The following is a 14,742-nucleotide window of genomic DNA, read 5'->3' as shown; positions in this document are numbered from 1 at the left end:
CTGCCTTCTTTTTCTATAATTCTGTGTTTCTAGGATGTTGGATATGTTAAATTTTAGGACCAGTCCACAATATTCCTCTTTATTCTTTCCTACAGGGTTCAATAACTCAAAAGTTAAATTTTGCCTAGTAACCAAAGTTTAATATTTACTATCAAATATCATGTTACTCCCTGATTCATCATGTTCAGGAACCAGAAATACAAAGGGTAAATGCTAGCTAAATGCTTTGCATAGTCCAGTATCCTTACCTGTGCCATCTTTCTCCCATAGAAAAGATTTTCCATGACAAGGAGATCTAGCTTCTTCTCAGTGTTGTTCTGGGAATTCTTATAACCAATTCTGTAAACTCCAAGAATCTTGGCCAATGCAGTGGGCCTCTAATCAAGAAAAAAGTAAACTCTTATCAAAAAGGACTATTTATGAATAATATGCTTAGTGAAATAAGTCAGTGAAAGATACATACTGTATGATATCACTCATATGTGGAATCTAAAAGTAATACAAATGAATGTACATACAAAACAGAAACAGACTTAGATATAGAAAACAAGCTTGTGGTTACCAAAAGGGAAAGGGAATGGGGGAGGGACAAATTTTTTGTATGAGATTAATAAACTACTCTGTATCAAACAGATAAGCAATAAGGATATATTATATACACAGGGAATTATAGCCATTATCTTGTAACAACTTACAATGAAGTATAATCTGCAAAAATACCAAATCACTATGCTGTACACTTGAAACTAATATTGTAAATCAACTATACTTCAATTTTCCAAAAGGATTATTTATAATTTAATACAATATCTGGATTATTCATGTATTACCCAAACATGATTTTCTATTAATATGATCAGTCAGAGGACCTTAAAACAAACTCAAACCTTTGAATCTATGAAGCAAGTAAAGCAGCAATGCCAATAAAATTATTAGATCTTTAACATTCTCCCAAGGGGTAATCGTTCTCAATTTCTCAAACTCACAAATTTTATTATGACATAATTTCTCCAATAATAGGCAATAAACCCATAAATGGAAAAAAAAATCTATATGACTCTTTCATACTCACGGGAGGGTCACTGCTTCATGACAAGTGGGTAATCTCTCTCTCTCTCTCTCTCTCTCTCTATATATATATATATGTAGGAAAAAGAGTTTGAAATCCCTGCATTCTACCACACTTCAACAGCATAGCAGAGATCTAGTCATGTTCTGTTCACATATTACCACGGAGAAAACTGCCATTAGGACTCTCAGGATGTGAAAAAGCCCAGTAAACTTACAGATCAAGGTTTGGGTTTCTACCTTTTGTTGAACGGCATTTGTAATATAATTGAAGTAGTGCGGTGCAAAGTCAAGGAAAGATTGGACCTCCAGACGAGGCATTTGCTTCAAAATGAATCTATCATCTAAAAGGCAAAAATTTCATGTTTATTCAATTGCAATATTTACTGAGGTATTCTAACATAAATCATTCTAAAAATTCCAAATGATCTGTTTGCTTCACATTTTTAAGGGATATTTTCTGACACCACTGAGAAGATTTTGATCAGAACACAGTTCTCAAGTAATTGAAGGTTTGGAAGGGTTTCTGAGGATTTATATAGTCAAGAAACCTCTACTTTTGACAGTACCACACCTAAAGTCATAGCTAAATGATCTACTTTTTTTTAACTACCAAGTAAAATGTTATAAATTCCTTTGTTAACAATCCAATAAGTAACAGTTATGAAAGTTCTTATCTAGCACATCTTTCCTGATGCATTTTCTCAAATAATTTTGCTTTCAGTGAGTATGGAAAATGGAATGTGAAATAAAAATGGTCATGATCTTCTGTAAAATTTTGTAGTTTAAGAACCTGGCCTTCTGGTTTTTAGGTCAAATGTTTCTATTTTTATCTTTCTCTCATGAGCTCTGAGGTACCTTCTGAGTCTTCTAGAAGTTCTCTGTTATTATTTACATTTGGAAAACTCAGGACTAGTAAGAATTTAGTAAGGATCTGATCAATATTTGTCTCTCATTACACACCATACACCATATATTCTTTTAAATATGCTTCTTTCATCCTCTCAAGCATAAAAAGAAAAACATGTTTGCAAAAAGACAGTATCGTATTACCTCAGTTCAAGGGATTCATAAATTTTCCGAGGGAAAAAGATGGATACCGCTTAATTAGTAAATGATTAAAAAGACTTACCTTCAGTCGCGTAAAAGGCAGCTCCTGATTTGCCTCCTCGGGCCTGCCACGGAGAAGAGTGAGAAAGGGAACGAATGAAATCTTCTTCGCTGCTGCCCAGAATCACTTCTCGCATCTTATGAAACTCTCCCGCATAGTAGAGCCGACAGTAAAACTTGGCATTGGCATCGGAAAATTCTATAAACAGAAGTGTTTTTTCTTTAAAAAAAGCTCCTCTGGATCAGAAATACCTTTTCCTTTTCCTTCTTGCTCACTCCCCACCCCCACCAAATGCAATCATTTAAGTTTCTCCACGATAGCATTTTTCACATTAAGTTTACTACATCCCTGTTTATCACAATTCAGTTAAAGTTATCTTCAGGAAGGATTAAAGAGCATCTTATGACCACCCTTCATATTTCTAGAAAAATCAAACAGAAAATAAGACCCATTTCTAATTTTATGCTGGTTACTGTAATTTCATCATACTTTTTTACATCTTAAATTTTTCTATAGTGTTAAAATGCTGGATAATAAATTTTTGGCACTCACATGTACACACACAATTCTAGATGCCTTATTAAGGCTCTGTGGCTCTAGATTACACAAAAAGTAATTATTTAAACATCAGACATTGCATTAAATTATAATTTATAAATTAAATTATAATTTTAATTTATAAATAAATTTCCTTCTAAATTAAATAATGAATATTTATAAACTAAATTTAGACTAAACAAATGTTCATCAGTACACAGACTTAATATTCATTTCAAGAAGTAGAATATTTATCTTGTGAGAAGCTGGAAGCTTCAAATAATGGAGTTTGCTCAATTATAGTCCTGGTCCCCAAACCAAAGGTATTTATCTCATACTTACGGAGCTCCACATGAGGATTTGTGAGTTGTTTCTTCTGTGTATCTCCTCCATCTACTTCATCTAAAAGATTTAACATCATTAGTAAAGCCAAAGTTTTAGATTGTTATCAGGTCATTTTGTCTGTTCTTTTTCCCCTGATATAATACTAAAAACAAGTCAATTCATGTTATCCTAGTCAAGTAACTCTCAAGCAAGCATCATGTATACAATTAACTGTGTAAATTACAATAAAAATCTATGTACCTTTTGAAAGATCAATTTTTAGATTAAAAATCAGAGAATTCAGATTGAAGAATAATTTTTCTTATAGTTAAGTAATCTCTATGATAGCAATTAAATAACTCAGCTCTAACATCACGACTTTCTGTGGCTTCTTTACCAGAGTTTATGACCAGTTTTCCCTGTGTATGGAATAATGCTTCCCCAATAGTCTGAGATGCTTTATCATATACTAAGATATATGTACAATATAGAAAATATACTAGTGTCTACTTCAGAGCTATTTTTTTTATTTGACTGATTTGTCTGGCAAACCTACTGCCAGATCCACTCTAATTATTGGAGAGTTGTGATACATTTTAATATCTAGAAGAACAAGTCATCCACTAAGTTTCACATTTCAAAATTATTTTTTTCAAAGCACCAATGCCTTCCAAGGATCACAGCCCAATAGCAGCCTACAGAATACTTAACACATATCTTAATTACTGGTGAAAACTTATCATGCAGTTCCTATTTTTTAAACTAATAATTCATGATCTAACCCAGGGGTTGCCAAACTATTCCTGTAAAGGGCCAGATGGTAAGTATTTTACTCAGTTGCAGCTACTCAACTTGCCAATATAATGCAAAAACAGCCAGACAGTAAGTAAATGAAAGGGTGTGCCTGTGTTCCAACACAACTTTATTAACAAAGACAGGTCAGCATAGTTTGCCAACTCCTGGTCTAATAACCCTGTATTCAAACACAATCAGGTAGATATATTTTTTAAATATCCAAATGAAGGTGGGTATCAACAGCTTCCACCTTACAGAGACTGGAAAAGAAAGGAAACGTCTGAGGGCGTAGTGGGATGAAAACGTTTGAATATATACTGTGAGCTACCTAGTGAGACAGATGCTTTACATGTATAATGTCACTTAGTCCTCAGTAAACCTTAGTCCTCAGTAAACCCAGTAAACCTTGGAAGACACTGCTTTTCCAGTTTACAAGTACAGAAAGTAAGGATTTCTGATTCCACCACACAGTAAGTGATAGCAATGACATCTGAAACCAGTTGGATCCTCCAAGCGCCATGCTTTTCCCACTCTACTCCCACCAAGGTGTCAGAAGAGAGGGAATGCCCTGGTCTCAGCAATAGAAGCATCTACTTCAAGCTATAAGGAACATAACCAACTAAAATAAGTAAATCGAAACCTAGAATAAGCACATTTGGTCTCCTTTAACACACCTTGAGGCTCAATGCCTTGATTCTCCGTTCCCTCCTTGCCCGTCTGCCCAACCTGGTAGTAAGCACTATCTGCTCCACGTAAGGTCTCTCTTTTCTGGGAAGAGAGATCAGGGCTTTTCCCTGCTGTCCCTCGGAAGAAGGACAACATTCCAGAAGCCTTTTTGGCTAAAAATAAGAGGTAACATATTAAGTACAGGTCACTGCAGGTAGAAAAATAAAAATTTTCAACTCATTCCTTTGTTAGCAGTAACCATTATATGAGAGTAATAAATATGAGTAACACTGATAGTTTTATTTGCACAGATTATTATTCCACATGTTTTATGGGATCTTTAGGGGGAAGTCAAGCACTCTTATTATCAGAAACATAAAAGAAGAGCAATGTTCAGATAGCTATATATCAAAATGTGAGAAATTATATAGAAAGCCTTTTAAAAATATCTTTCCAAGGCTGTCAGAATATCTTAAGCAACAAGATTAAGTTAGGGCTGCGTTCTTACAGTATCACAGTATAGTTAATTAAACTAATACAAAACAGTATTCCAAGCTACAATGCGTCAAAATTAAAGGTTTTTATATCATCTGTCTTCCTACATTTCAACATAGCAAAATATACAATTTTAGTTTTAGCATTTTTCAAAAATAAGTAGTACAGGATGACCAAAAATATCACTAAAGCTTGCTCTATACTTTTATTCTTAGTTTTGAGCGTCATCATATCACTAATACATATGATCCTAATCTTGTACGTAACCATTAACAAAACCCACATCAAATGTCGATCATGAAGTGCTTACTTAGGGCAGCAGACACCATTATGGCCTCCTTAATATCCAATCCCACCTTGTTCCTTGCTAACAGAACTCCAATTTTGTTTGAGGCAGCAATGTGTAGAGTCCCAGGAAATGAATCATGATTTATGTAAGCCAACCAGAACAATGCTGCTTACCACTTTCTCAGTCTCCTTTGCAGGAAAGGGTGGCCATGAGACTCACTTCTAACCAATGAGACTGAAGGGGGAAGGGAATTTCCCAATACAAGAGAACAGTTGCAGCTTGTACCTCCCTTCCTTCTGCCTCAAATGCAGAGATTAAGTGGGACATTTTTGACCATGAGTAAAACTTAACAGAATCAAAAAGAAACTACCCCTATGTTGTCATGACAATGCTGAGTAGCTGAACCAATGCTAGCAACTGTCTACCTGCAGTTGCTATCTTAAAAAAATAAACTGTCATTCAAGACGCAATAGTCACTTGAGTTTTCTGCTACTTGTAGTGAATATTCCTGACTGACAAAGTCAAAGAGATCCAAGTTCAAATCCCAGCTCCCCATTACTTGTGTAACCTTCAGCAAATTGCATTATCTAAGTCTTAACTTACTTTCTGAAAGATGGAGATTGTCAAATAACTCTTATGGGGTTATTATGGGAATTAAAGGAGACAATACATGAAAAGTTCTTTTCACAATGCCAACAATGCTGCAAAAACAAACAAGCAAAAACTCTGCTATATTTCTTCAGTTATATGCTTTAAACTGTAAGCTCTAGCCAGGAAGGCAGATTCTGCTTCTATGTGCATAGACCTATGAGTTTCTAGGAGTTTCAAATTCAATAAACTTAAGGTAAGAATCAAAGAAAAGTGAAATATGTACAAAAGAAGATATACAAAAACTTTTACATCCATACTGTATTTCAAAGACCAGAAGTAATATATCCTTGCCAGATGGCATTTCTTATTTAATGTGTTTTCTTCTTCACACCACAATTACAAACAAAACTAGGAATTACTTCTCCATTTGTAATCTTACTTGGTTGTGGTTCTACTTCTGCTGTACGGTTTGTCTGTCCTCCACTGATCTCAGGTAATCTAATAGGGCTGCTACTCTTTGGTCTGCTGTCTAAAGTACTAAAATGAAAAACAAAAGAAAAGTTGGTTTTATATGATTCAGACGCAAAATAGCAAGTACTCTAATTCCTGTATTAATCTACCCCCCACCTAACCCCACCCACAATATAAGAAATATGATTCATAATTTATATAAACACAGGTTAGCATGGAAGAAAAAGGCTTGAAATGTCTACTGGGCTTAAGAAAAAAGCAAAATGATAAAGCTATAAAAGTGTATGGAAAAATATATAAAGTATAGGCTCTTATAATATTTTTCACAAGTCTATCAGAGCTATATTAGCATCCATAAGTCCAACAATTATGACAATTTCTGTCTCAAATGTCTAAAATACTGAACACACTTAAAGAACTGGTTTGGTGGGGGGCTGTTTTATTTTTTAACTGTTAAGATCTTTAATTATTATCGAAAATTCATAAATACTTTAAATTAAAAAATCAAGCAGTAGTTTACTAATTTCAGAGTTACCATTTTTTTAATGAAAATGATAAAGAGAACTTAAAATGCTAAAAGTTTAAATCTGCAACACACAATGAACTTCTATGACAAATTATCAGAAAACTGTATCCTAAGAGACTTCTTAAGGTCTTTTGCTATACCTGAATTTTGTTCTATCAACTACTGGCTAAAGGATGAGTGCCACTGACTATATTCTAGAAACTTTTATATTGACCATAAGCTAAAATAAAATTGGCGTAGGAGCACCTAGAAAATGATGACGTAGCTCAATGAAAATAGATTTTACTCAATCGCAGATCACCTGTTTGTTGGAAGCCCTTCTTCAGCACTGTTCCGCAGAGTCACTTTGGACAATTCCTCTAAGGCATTCCGGTATTCTTTACAACTTAGGGTAGAAACAGGTTGAAAAATGTTAAACATTATGGTCTTCTTTTAAAGTAAATCATATGCTTTAGAATAAGCTTTGCACGGTAGAAACACAATCATTGTAAGCATCCATAATTAAACAAACACGAGTTAACTAACCAAAGTTATCAAGTACAAGCTTCATGAAGAAGGTCAATGTCTTCACAAAAAAATAATACAAAATATGACCCAACACACCAACCAGGCTCAATATCCTAAACTATGATTATCAAGTCCTCCACACTAACATTTAGATCAAATGCCTTCAGGGGTTGAACAGCTAACTGAAAAGCATGAAACTTCACTGTTTAGTATAATAGAGAGGAAAGGAATTTAGAGTACTTTTCAACTTAAAGGTACTGAACTTTAAGAAAAAGCGTATTTTTTTAGTTTGCATTGGCCAAAAAAATCCAACTCTTGGACTAGCAGTCTGGAAGCCCTGATTTGGATAAATCAGATGTTAGGGAACAAGGGAAGCATCTTAGCATGTATTATTTTTCCAAGACATTAGAAACAGGTGATCTCAACTAGAAAACCTGCTTCCTCATAGTACAAAATATATGTTTTTCTTGGTTGACTCTCTTGCCTGTCTTATCTATTAATGTAGTATGTCTAACCAATAAAAGGAGAAGCAAATACTATCTTCATAAACATCAAAAGGCAAAGATAAAAAATTTATCATATGGAAACTTCTAAAGGAAAAAAATTCCTCATTATCCAAATAGTAACTCTAAACTACATAAATGCTGAAGCCTATAAATCTATCTTGTTTAACCCTGTATACCCAGTACCTAGTATACCACACATTGCAGACATTCAAATATGTGTTGATAAATGGACAACTTGTAACCAATATTAAAAATAAAATTTTAATTTCAATGTCTTCCAAGAGGAAAAAAAATGTTTTTTATTAAACATCTTAGATTCTACTTAAACTAGGTTCTACCACTGCCAAGATACCATTAAGATTAAAAAGCTTTATTCTTTTAGACATGATATATAAATATTTTTAAAGAGGGGTCCTTCTTTTAGACACATGATAACTGTGGGCATGTAAATGGGTTAAGGCATAGGAACAGCATTACTCTAAGTAAGGAAACTTTACCTGCTACGTGTGGGAAGCAGGAAGGAAATGAATGAAGAATACAAAAAAGACATTCAGATGATATAAGGCAGATATGTTCCAAGTATTATGTCAATAAAAAGCAAAGGAAAGGATACAATGGATACATATTATAATACAGAGAATGGTTAAAGGATATTAAGGATTAGTAAATAACTTGCCTAGTTAATTTAATTATTAGGAGCTTAAGAATCATCCTGTTATTATTTGGGTAAAGAGTACATTATCAGATACAAAAAGAATAAGCTGTCACACCCAAAGAATATATTCTTTTACTTATATTTAATATTTCACATTTACTTATATTTTGCTCTACTCTATGTAACAGAACTCAAAATACAGTGATTAATAAATACAGATAAAATACAAAGATACAACCATAGGTGAAAAAGCCCCATGAATAATACCTGAGAGCAAAAGCAATGATGGAGCTGGGCTCCTTCTCACAGACTGCAATGGGCACTCGTTCATGTTCATACATTAAGTAGTGTTTATCTGGATCACTGTTCAAAATTTTTAAATACATAAATCAGAACAAAATTAGCAGAAAATCACATACACAAACCATTAGCACTATTACAAGTAAATCTCAGGACAATTTTAAGTTAACTAAATAATGCACAATTACAAGAATATAATTAAGCCAAAATGTATGCAGAACTTGAACAAACAGCCAAGGAAAATACATCAACAGAAAGTTTTTGAAGACAACTGAAAATTATCAGAATTGTTTTTCAAATCAGAGGGTTCTGGAATCATCACTCCAAACAAAGCTTTCCACACTGGCAGTGTAGAAAGCCAGCCTATGTTTTTCCCCACTCTGAGTGAGTCCAGTACAAACAAGATCACACGAAAACTTGTACAGCCACTGTAATTCATCATCACTATTAAAAAAGCATCACATCCCAGTAAATTACTGGGTCAGTAATATCCTCATATACAATCAGCAATATGTTTTTATGATTATGAGATCAGTAGATGTAGCAGTATATTTTAATAATATATAAGCAATTCTTTTCAGAATCAGTACTCTTAAGCATTAAGTAATATTAGTTAATGCTTTTTTAATCCACTCATTTACTATATAATGATTACATGTTCTACAAATTATATTATACCAAAAGACATTTCTTTTACTATGATGAAGTATAATTTTGGACTGAGAAATACATATATACAGTTAAATAAACATTTAAATATGTAGAGAGTATATCTATAGAGAGATCTTTTAAATGAAGTACAAATAAAACCACCCAACAGCCACTGGCTTTTATAAATACTTACAAAGGAAACGGAATAGGGTTATAGCTGTTTCCTGGAAGCAAATTTGCAAAGATGGCTTTCATGGTTGATTTTTCCTTCACCTGGCTGTCTGCAGATCCCAGCAAATGTCCATCAAATACATCTAGAATGAAAAATATTCTACTTATACGTTAATATTCAGAAAGAGTAAAAGAAAGTATAAAGCGTCAACTATATTTCATTTCCTTTTTGGAACAAAGACATGTGCACACCATAATTACCAATTATGGTATAAAATTTTTGATCTAGGAATAATGACTATCAAACAGGAAGCAATAGTGAAGCATACATAGCACTGACCCCAAGTGGCTCTTTTTTTTTTTTTTTAACATTTCAACATGTTTGAAGTTGAGATCATCCTGCAACCGAGGCCTCTTACCATTACAGGGCCAGGCGGCAGCCATGACATAATTACTGGCCGAGCATGCGTGAACTCAGTCACAGCTGTTCCTGTTGCCACTTCAACTCAGTTAGGCACACTGTGGCTATTACATCTGAGTTTAATTGCAATTTAAAAGTTATTTTTAAAGTTTACGCTACAATTAAGTAGTTGGTGCTTAAACAGAAAGCAAGGAAAGAAAGAAAAACGGTATAAATTTGTTATTAGTGAAACAAATATTTGTTGTTAGACAAATGGCTGCAATTTCTCTCTCTTTCTTACAAGGCAAGAAATCATGTGCTTTAATGAGACTTAAGAAAGTAATATCCCCAGAAAGTAGATGAAGCTGAATAACATTTTGTTACTGAGATATTTACATGTCAAGCGGTGCAACCGAAGAAGGGATATGGTAAAAAGCTACATGTGAAAGAGCCCTTTCAATAGTAAAAACTTTAAATCCTAAGGGCTAAGAAAGCACTGTGTCACAGCACTCAGAGTGTTTGTCTCTATTGGATGAAGTGCAGTAAAAGTAACTTGACCTGTACCTTCGGAACTGCTGGTGGTATCAAGTTCTGGGGGCCCTCCCACGGCCTGCTCAGGCACGCCTTCAGGAGGAGTGGGCAGCTGGAGGTGGGGGGAACTGGTGGAGCTCTGACTGGACAGGGTAGCTAAGAAGCGGTCCTCTAAAGAAAAACAGAGTGCAAATGAGTCACTTTAAAACATTATGCCCATTTCTATCTAACAGCAACGTTTTTAAAATGCCAACTTGGGCTTCCCTGGTGGCGCAGTGGTTGCGCGTCCGCCTGCCGATGCAGGGGAACCAGGTTCGCGCCCCGGTCTGGGAGGATCCCACATGCCGCGGAGCGGCTGGGCCCGTGAGCCATGGCCGCTGAGCCTGCGCGTCTGGAGCCTGTGCTCCGCAACGGGAGAGGCCACAACAGTGAGAGGCCCGCGTACCTCAAAAAAAAATAAATAAATAAAAAATAAAATAAAATAAAATAAAATGCCAACTTCATAAACCAAAGAATTTTAGCTTCTTAAAAGTTACGTAGGCCATTTCAGTGCGTATTTTAGAAATGGATATAAAAATCCAGACAGGTTATATGACTTGACCCCAATCAGATCTCAGTGACAGCACTGTGACTGGTAACCAATTCTGGCTCCTATGCCATATTCTTTGCACTAGACCATAATTCCTACCTAAATATTAGTTCATTCAATTTAATAGAGAATGCAATTATGACACTACTGGGGGTAAAAAAATCACATGCTTATTCTCAGGGGGGAAATTCACTTACTTATGACAGAAAAATGCCAAGAATTCTGAGTTGAGCTCTTGTTCTACAAAGATAGTCTAAGTAAATTTCCCTACCAATTTTCTAGGATAGCACCTAGAAAAGTTATTCTATGAAATACTGAGGAAAAATTAAGTCTGGAAAATATTTTAGTGATATAAAAATATAAATTAAACTTTATAAGATTTTTTTCCATGAAACCTGGCAGTTGACTTTATAACAATCAAGAGAGAAATTCAGCTTCCTTTTGTCCTTTTGTTCTTTCCCTAAAAGCAGTCTTCTCTATATATCATGTATTTCTATAGCCTAACTGATCTTATGCAATGTACTTTATGATAATCTTAAACTTAGAGTGCTACAAACGTTTTACAGGAAGGAAAAAAAAGTCTATGTCCAATTGCATCAGAAAAAAATTCTCAATATTTAGTAGTTAAAAACAACTTATAGACTAAGAAATGTCTGAAATTCAATGACAGGTGATCACCAGACTCAAGGACCAACCTTTTTCCCCGTTTTGAAGTCCTGGAGAAGCATTCCGTGGAGATGCATCCATTGCACTTATCTGTAGAGAACAAAATACTTTGTTCTTAAGGAAACACTAAATTTAAAAATTTAAATTTAAAAAAAAATTTTCTTAACCCAGTGAATCTTAACCATTTTGGCCTCAAGACCCTTTCAACCTCTTAAGAATCATTAAGACACTCAGATAGCTTTTGTTTATGTGGGTTATATCTTCCAATTTTTCCTTATTAGAAAACTGAAACTGAAAAAGTTACAGAACATGCATTTATTAATTCATTTTAAAATAAAAATAAACCCATTACATATTAACATAAAAAACATATTTTAATTAAAAATAGATCTTTTTTAAAAATTGTTAAGAGTGGCATTGTTTTATACTTTTACAAATACTTTAAAATGCTTAGCTTAATAGAAGACAGTTAAATTCCTCTCTGATTTCTGCATTTAACCTGTTGAGCTATATTATTATGACTGAAGTATATAAAGAAAATCTAGCCTCACACAGATATACAGTTGAAAAAGGGAAGGCTTCCCCGGTGGCGCAGTGGTTAAGAATCCTCCTGCCAATGCAGGGGACACGGGTTCGATCCCTGGTCCGGGAAGATCCCACATGCTGAGGAGCAACTAAGCCCACGAGCCACAACTACTGAGCCCATGTGCCACAACTACTGAAGCCCACGTGCCCAGAGCCCATGCTCCGCAACGAGAAGCCACAGCAATGAGAAGCCTGTGCACCGCAGCAAAGAGTAGCCCCTGCTTGCCGCAACTACAGAAAGCCCATGCACAGCAACGAAGACCCAACACAGCCGTAAATTAATTAATTAATTAATTAATTAATTAATTAAAAAAGAAAAAGAGAAACCTTGTGGAGCCCTTGAAAGGGTCTTGGACCCCCAGGATCCTTGAACCATACTTAGAGAATACTGTTCTAAACAATAGCTCACAGACCCATTAAAGCATCTAGGAACTACTTATGATTATCCATTAAGCCTAGTAATCTTTGATTACTCACTGGACTTTCACAGTCCCATTATCCACAGATAAGCTACATTTTAAATGACTATCAGCCCTGTGTACAATTTCATTACAAAGTCATTTCTTAGACCGCTACTTAAAATGGTCTTTGATTTGTTCACCATACCAGAGAGACCTCCCTGGGCACCCTATGTAAAATAACTCACCATCACTACTCCCCTAGCAATACTCTCCATTTCTCTTAATTTTTTTTCTTCATAGCCTTGTTTCCATTTGTTTTTTAAATGTTTATTGGTTCATCTGTTTATTGTCAGTCTCATTAGACAAACATTCCATAGGGACAATAACTATGGCCTTCATTCACAAACGTGAATTCCTTGCACTCAGAACAGTGCCTAAAAGCACTCAAGAACTATTTGTCAAATGAAGGGATACAAAGGCAGTGCTACAGATTTTCAAATCAACTTTCAATCTTTCAAAAAGATAATCATCTACTGACTGATTTTGTATTTTCAATTCTATGTCTCAATATTATAATTAGAGGTCTTACACCACTAGCTTCACTGTTTCATCAGTAGGCAAACAGAAAGGCCACTAGCAGTTTGTGATAGCCGTTAATTGTCCTAAACTACTTGGCAAATACTAATAAATCATCTTCAGTAATTCTTATTCTTACTCTCACCTAAACTTTAAGGAAAAGTGATTCCTGGGCTTCCCTGGTGGTGCAGTGGTTGAGAGTCCGCCTGCCGATGCAAGGGACATGGGTTCGTGTCCCGGTCCGGGAAGATCCCACATGCCATGGAGCGGCTGGGCCCGTGAGCCATGGCCGCTGAGCCTGCGCGTCCGGAGCCTGTGCTCCGCAACAGGATAGGCCACAACAGTGAGAGGCCCGTGTACCGCAAAAAAAAAAAAAAAAAAAAAGTGATTCCTACACAATTATTTATGAGACAAAAAGGAGGAATTCAGTTACACAGTGTTACTAAATAACACAAAGATCCAAGGCACTTGAACCCATCATTCCATGAAAATACTCTGCTATAGATACTACACACTTATACAAAAAGATATTCTCTCAAAAGCCCTCATGATAACAGAATATTAAGCCCTTATAATATACTGACATTAATTCATCTGTTCATGGTTAGCATGGTAAGTAGAATTCTGTGATGGCCCCCAAGAACTCTGCCCCCTGGCATACACACACACAAAGTTATTCAACCAAACATTAATCCAGATACTGTTGTGAAGGGATTTTACCATGTATGTAAGGTCCCAAATCAGTTAACCTTAAACTATGGAGGTTAACCAAGTAGGCCTGACCTAATCACATGTGTCCTTTAAATCTGTGTCCAGAGGTCAGACACAGCAGAAGAATTCAGAGATTTGAAACATGAAAACGATTCAATCCACTGCTGTAGGCTTTGAAGATGAACAGAGCCACATGCAAGGAATCAAGCAGCCTCTAGGAGTTGAGAATCGCCTCTAGTCAACTGCCAGCAACAAATGGGGGACCTCAGTCCTATAACCACTAGGAATTGAACTCTGCCAACAACCTAGATGAGCTTGGAAGAAGATCCTGAGCCTCAGGTAACAGCCCTGGCCAAAACCTTCATCTCAGTTCTATGAGCAGAGAACCCAGCCATACTGTGCCAGAGTCCTGACACACTGTGAGATAATAAATTTATGTTTTAGGTCACTAAGTTTGGGGTAATGTGCTGTGCAGCAAGAGAAAACTAATACAGTTAGGAAAGGTTAATTAAATCAACATGTAGAACTAACCTGGTGCAGACCCCTTAAGAAAAGCTTCTCACTTAAGCAAAGAGATAAGAACACCCAAAACTCATAGTAAAGTAAATTAGGACTCTATT

General features: G+C 35.4%; 1 protein-coding gene across 1 annotated transcript in view; it reads right to left on the bottom strand.

The window, feature by feature from the left end:
• The window catches only part of PIKFYVE (phosphoinositide kinase, FYVE-type zinc finger containing), a 77,264-nt gene that overhangs the window by 5,430 nt on the left and 57,092 nt on the right, over positions 1-14,742 (bottom strand). Inside the window, exons 30-40 of the mRNA XM_007117705.4 lie at positions 11,879-11,939; positions 10,628-10,765; positions 9,686-9,806; positions 8,809-8,904; positions 7,175-7,258; positions 6,316-6,413; positions 4,510-4,674; positions 3,059-3,118; positions 2,201-2,377; positions 1,309-1,412; positions 249-377 (exon numbers count right to left, since the gene is read on the bottom strand). Coding sequence (XP_007117767.2) covers positions 249-377; positions 1,309-1,412; positions 2,201-2,377; positions 3,059-3,118; positions 4,510-4,674; positions 6,316-6,413; positions 7,175-7,258; positions 8,809-8,904; positions 9,686-9,806; positions 10,628-10,765; positions 11,879-11,939 — 1,233 coding nt within the window. The remainder of the gene's footprint in view (positions 1-248; positions 378-1,308; positions 1,413-2,200; positions 2,378-3,058; positions 3,119-4,509; positions 4,675-6,315; positions 6,414-7,174; positions 7,259-8,808; positions 8,905-9,685; positions 9,807-10,627; positions 10,766-11,878; positions 11,940-14,742) is intronic.

This window comes from Physeter macrocephalus, chromosome 2 (assembly GCF_002837175.3).
Source record: "Physeter macrocephalus isolate SW-GA chromosome 2, ASM283717v5, whole genome shotgun sequence".
Classification (NCBI taxonomy): Eukaryota; Metazoa; Chordata; class Mammalia; order Artiodactyla; family Physeteridae; genus Physeter; species Physeter macrocephalus.
Note: the sequence above shows the minus strand (reverse complement) of the source record. Positions and strands in the feature narration are given on the sequence as shown.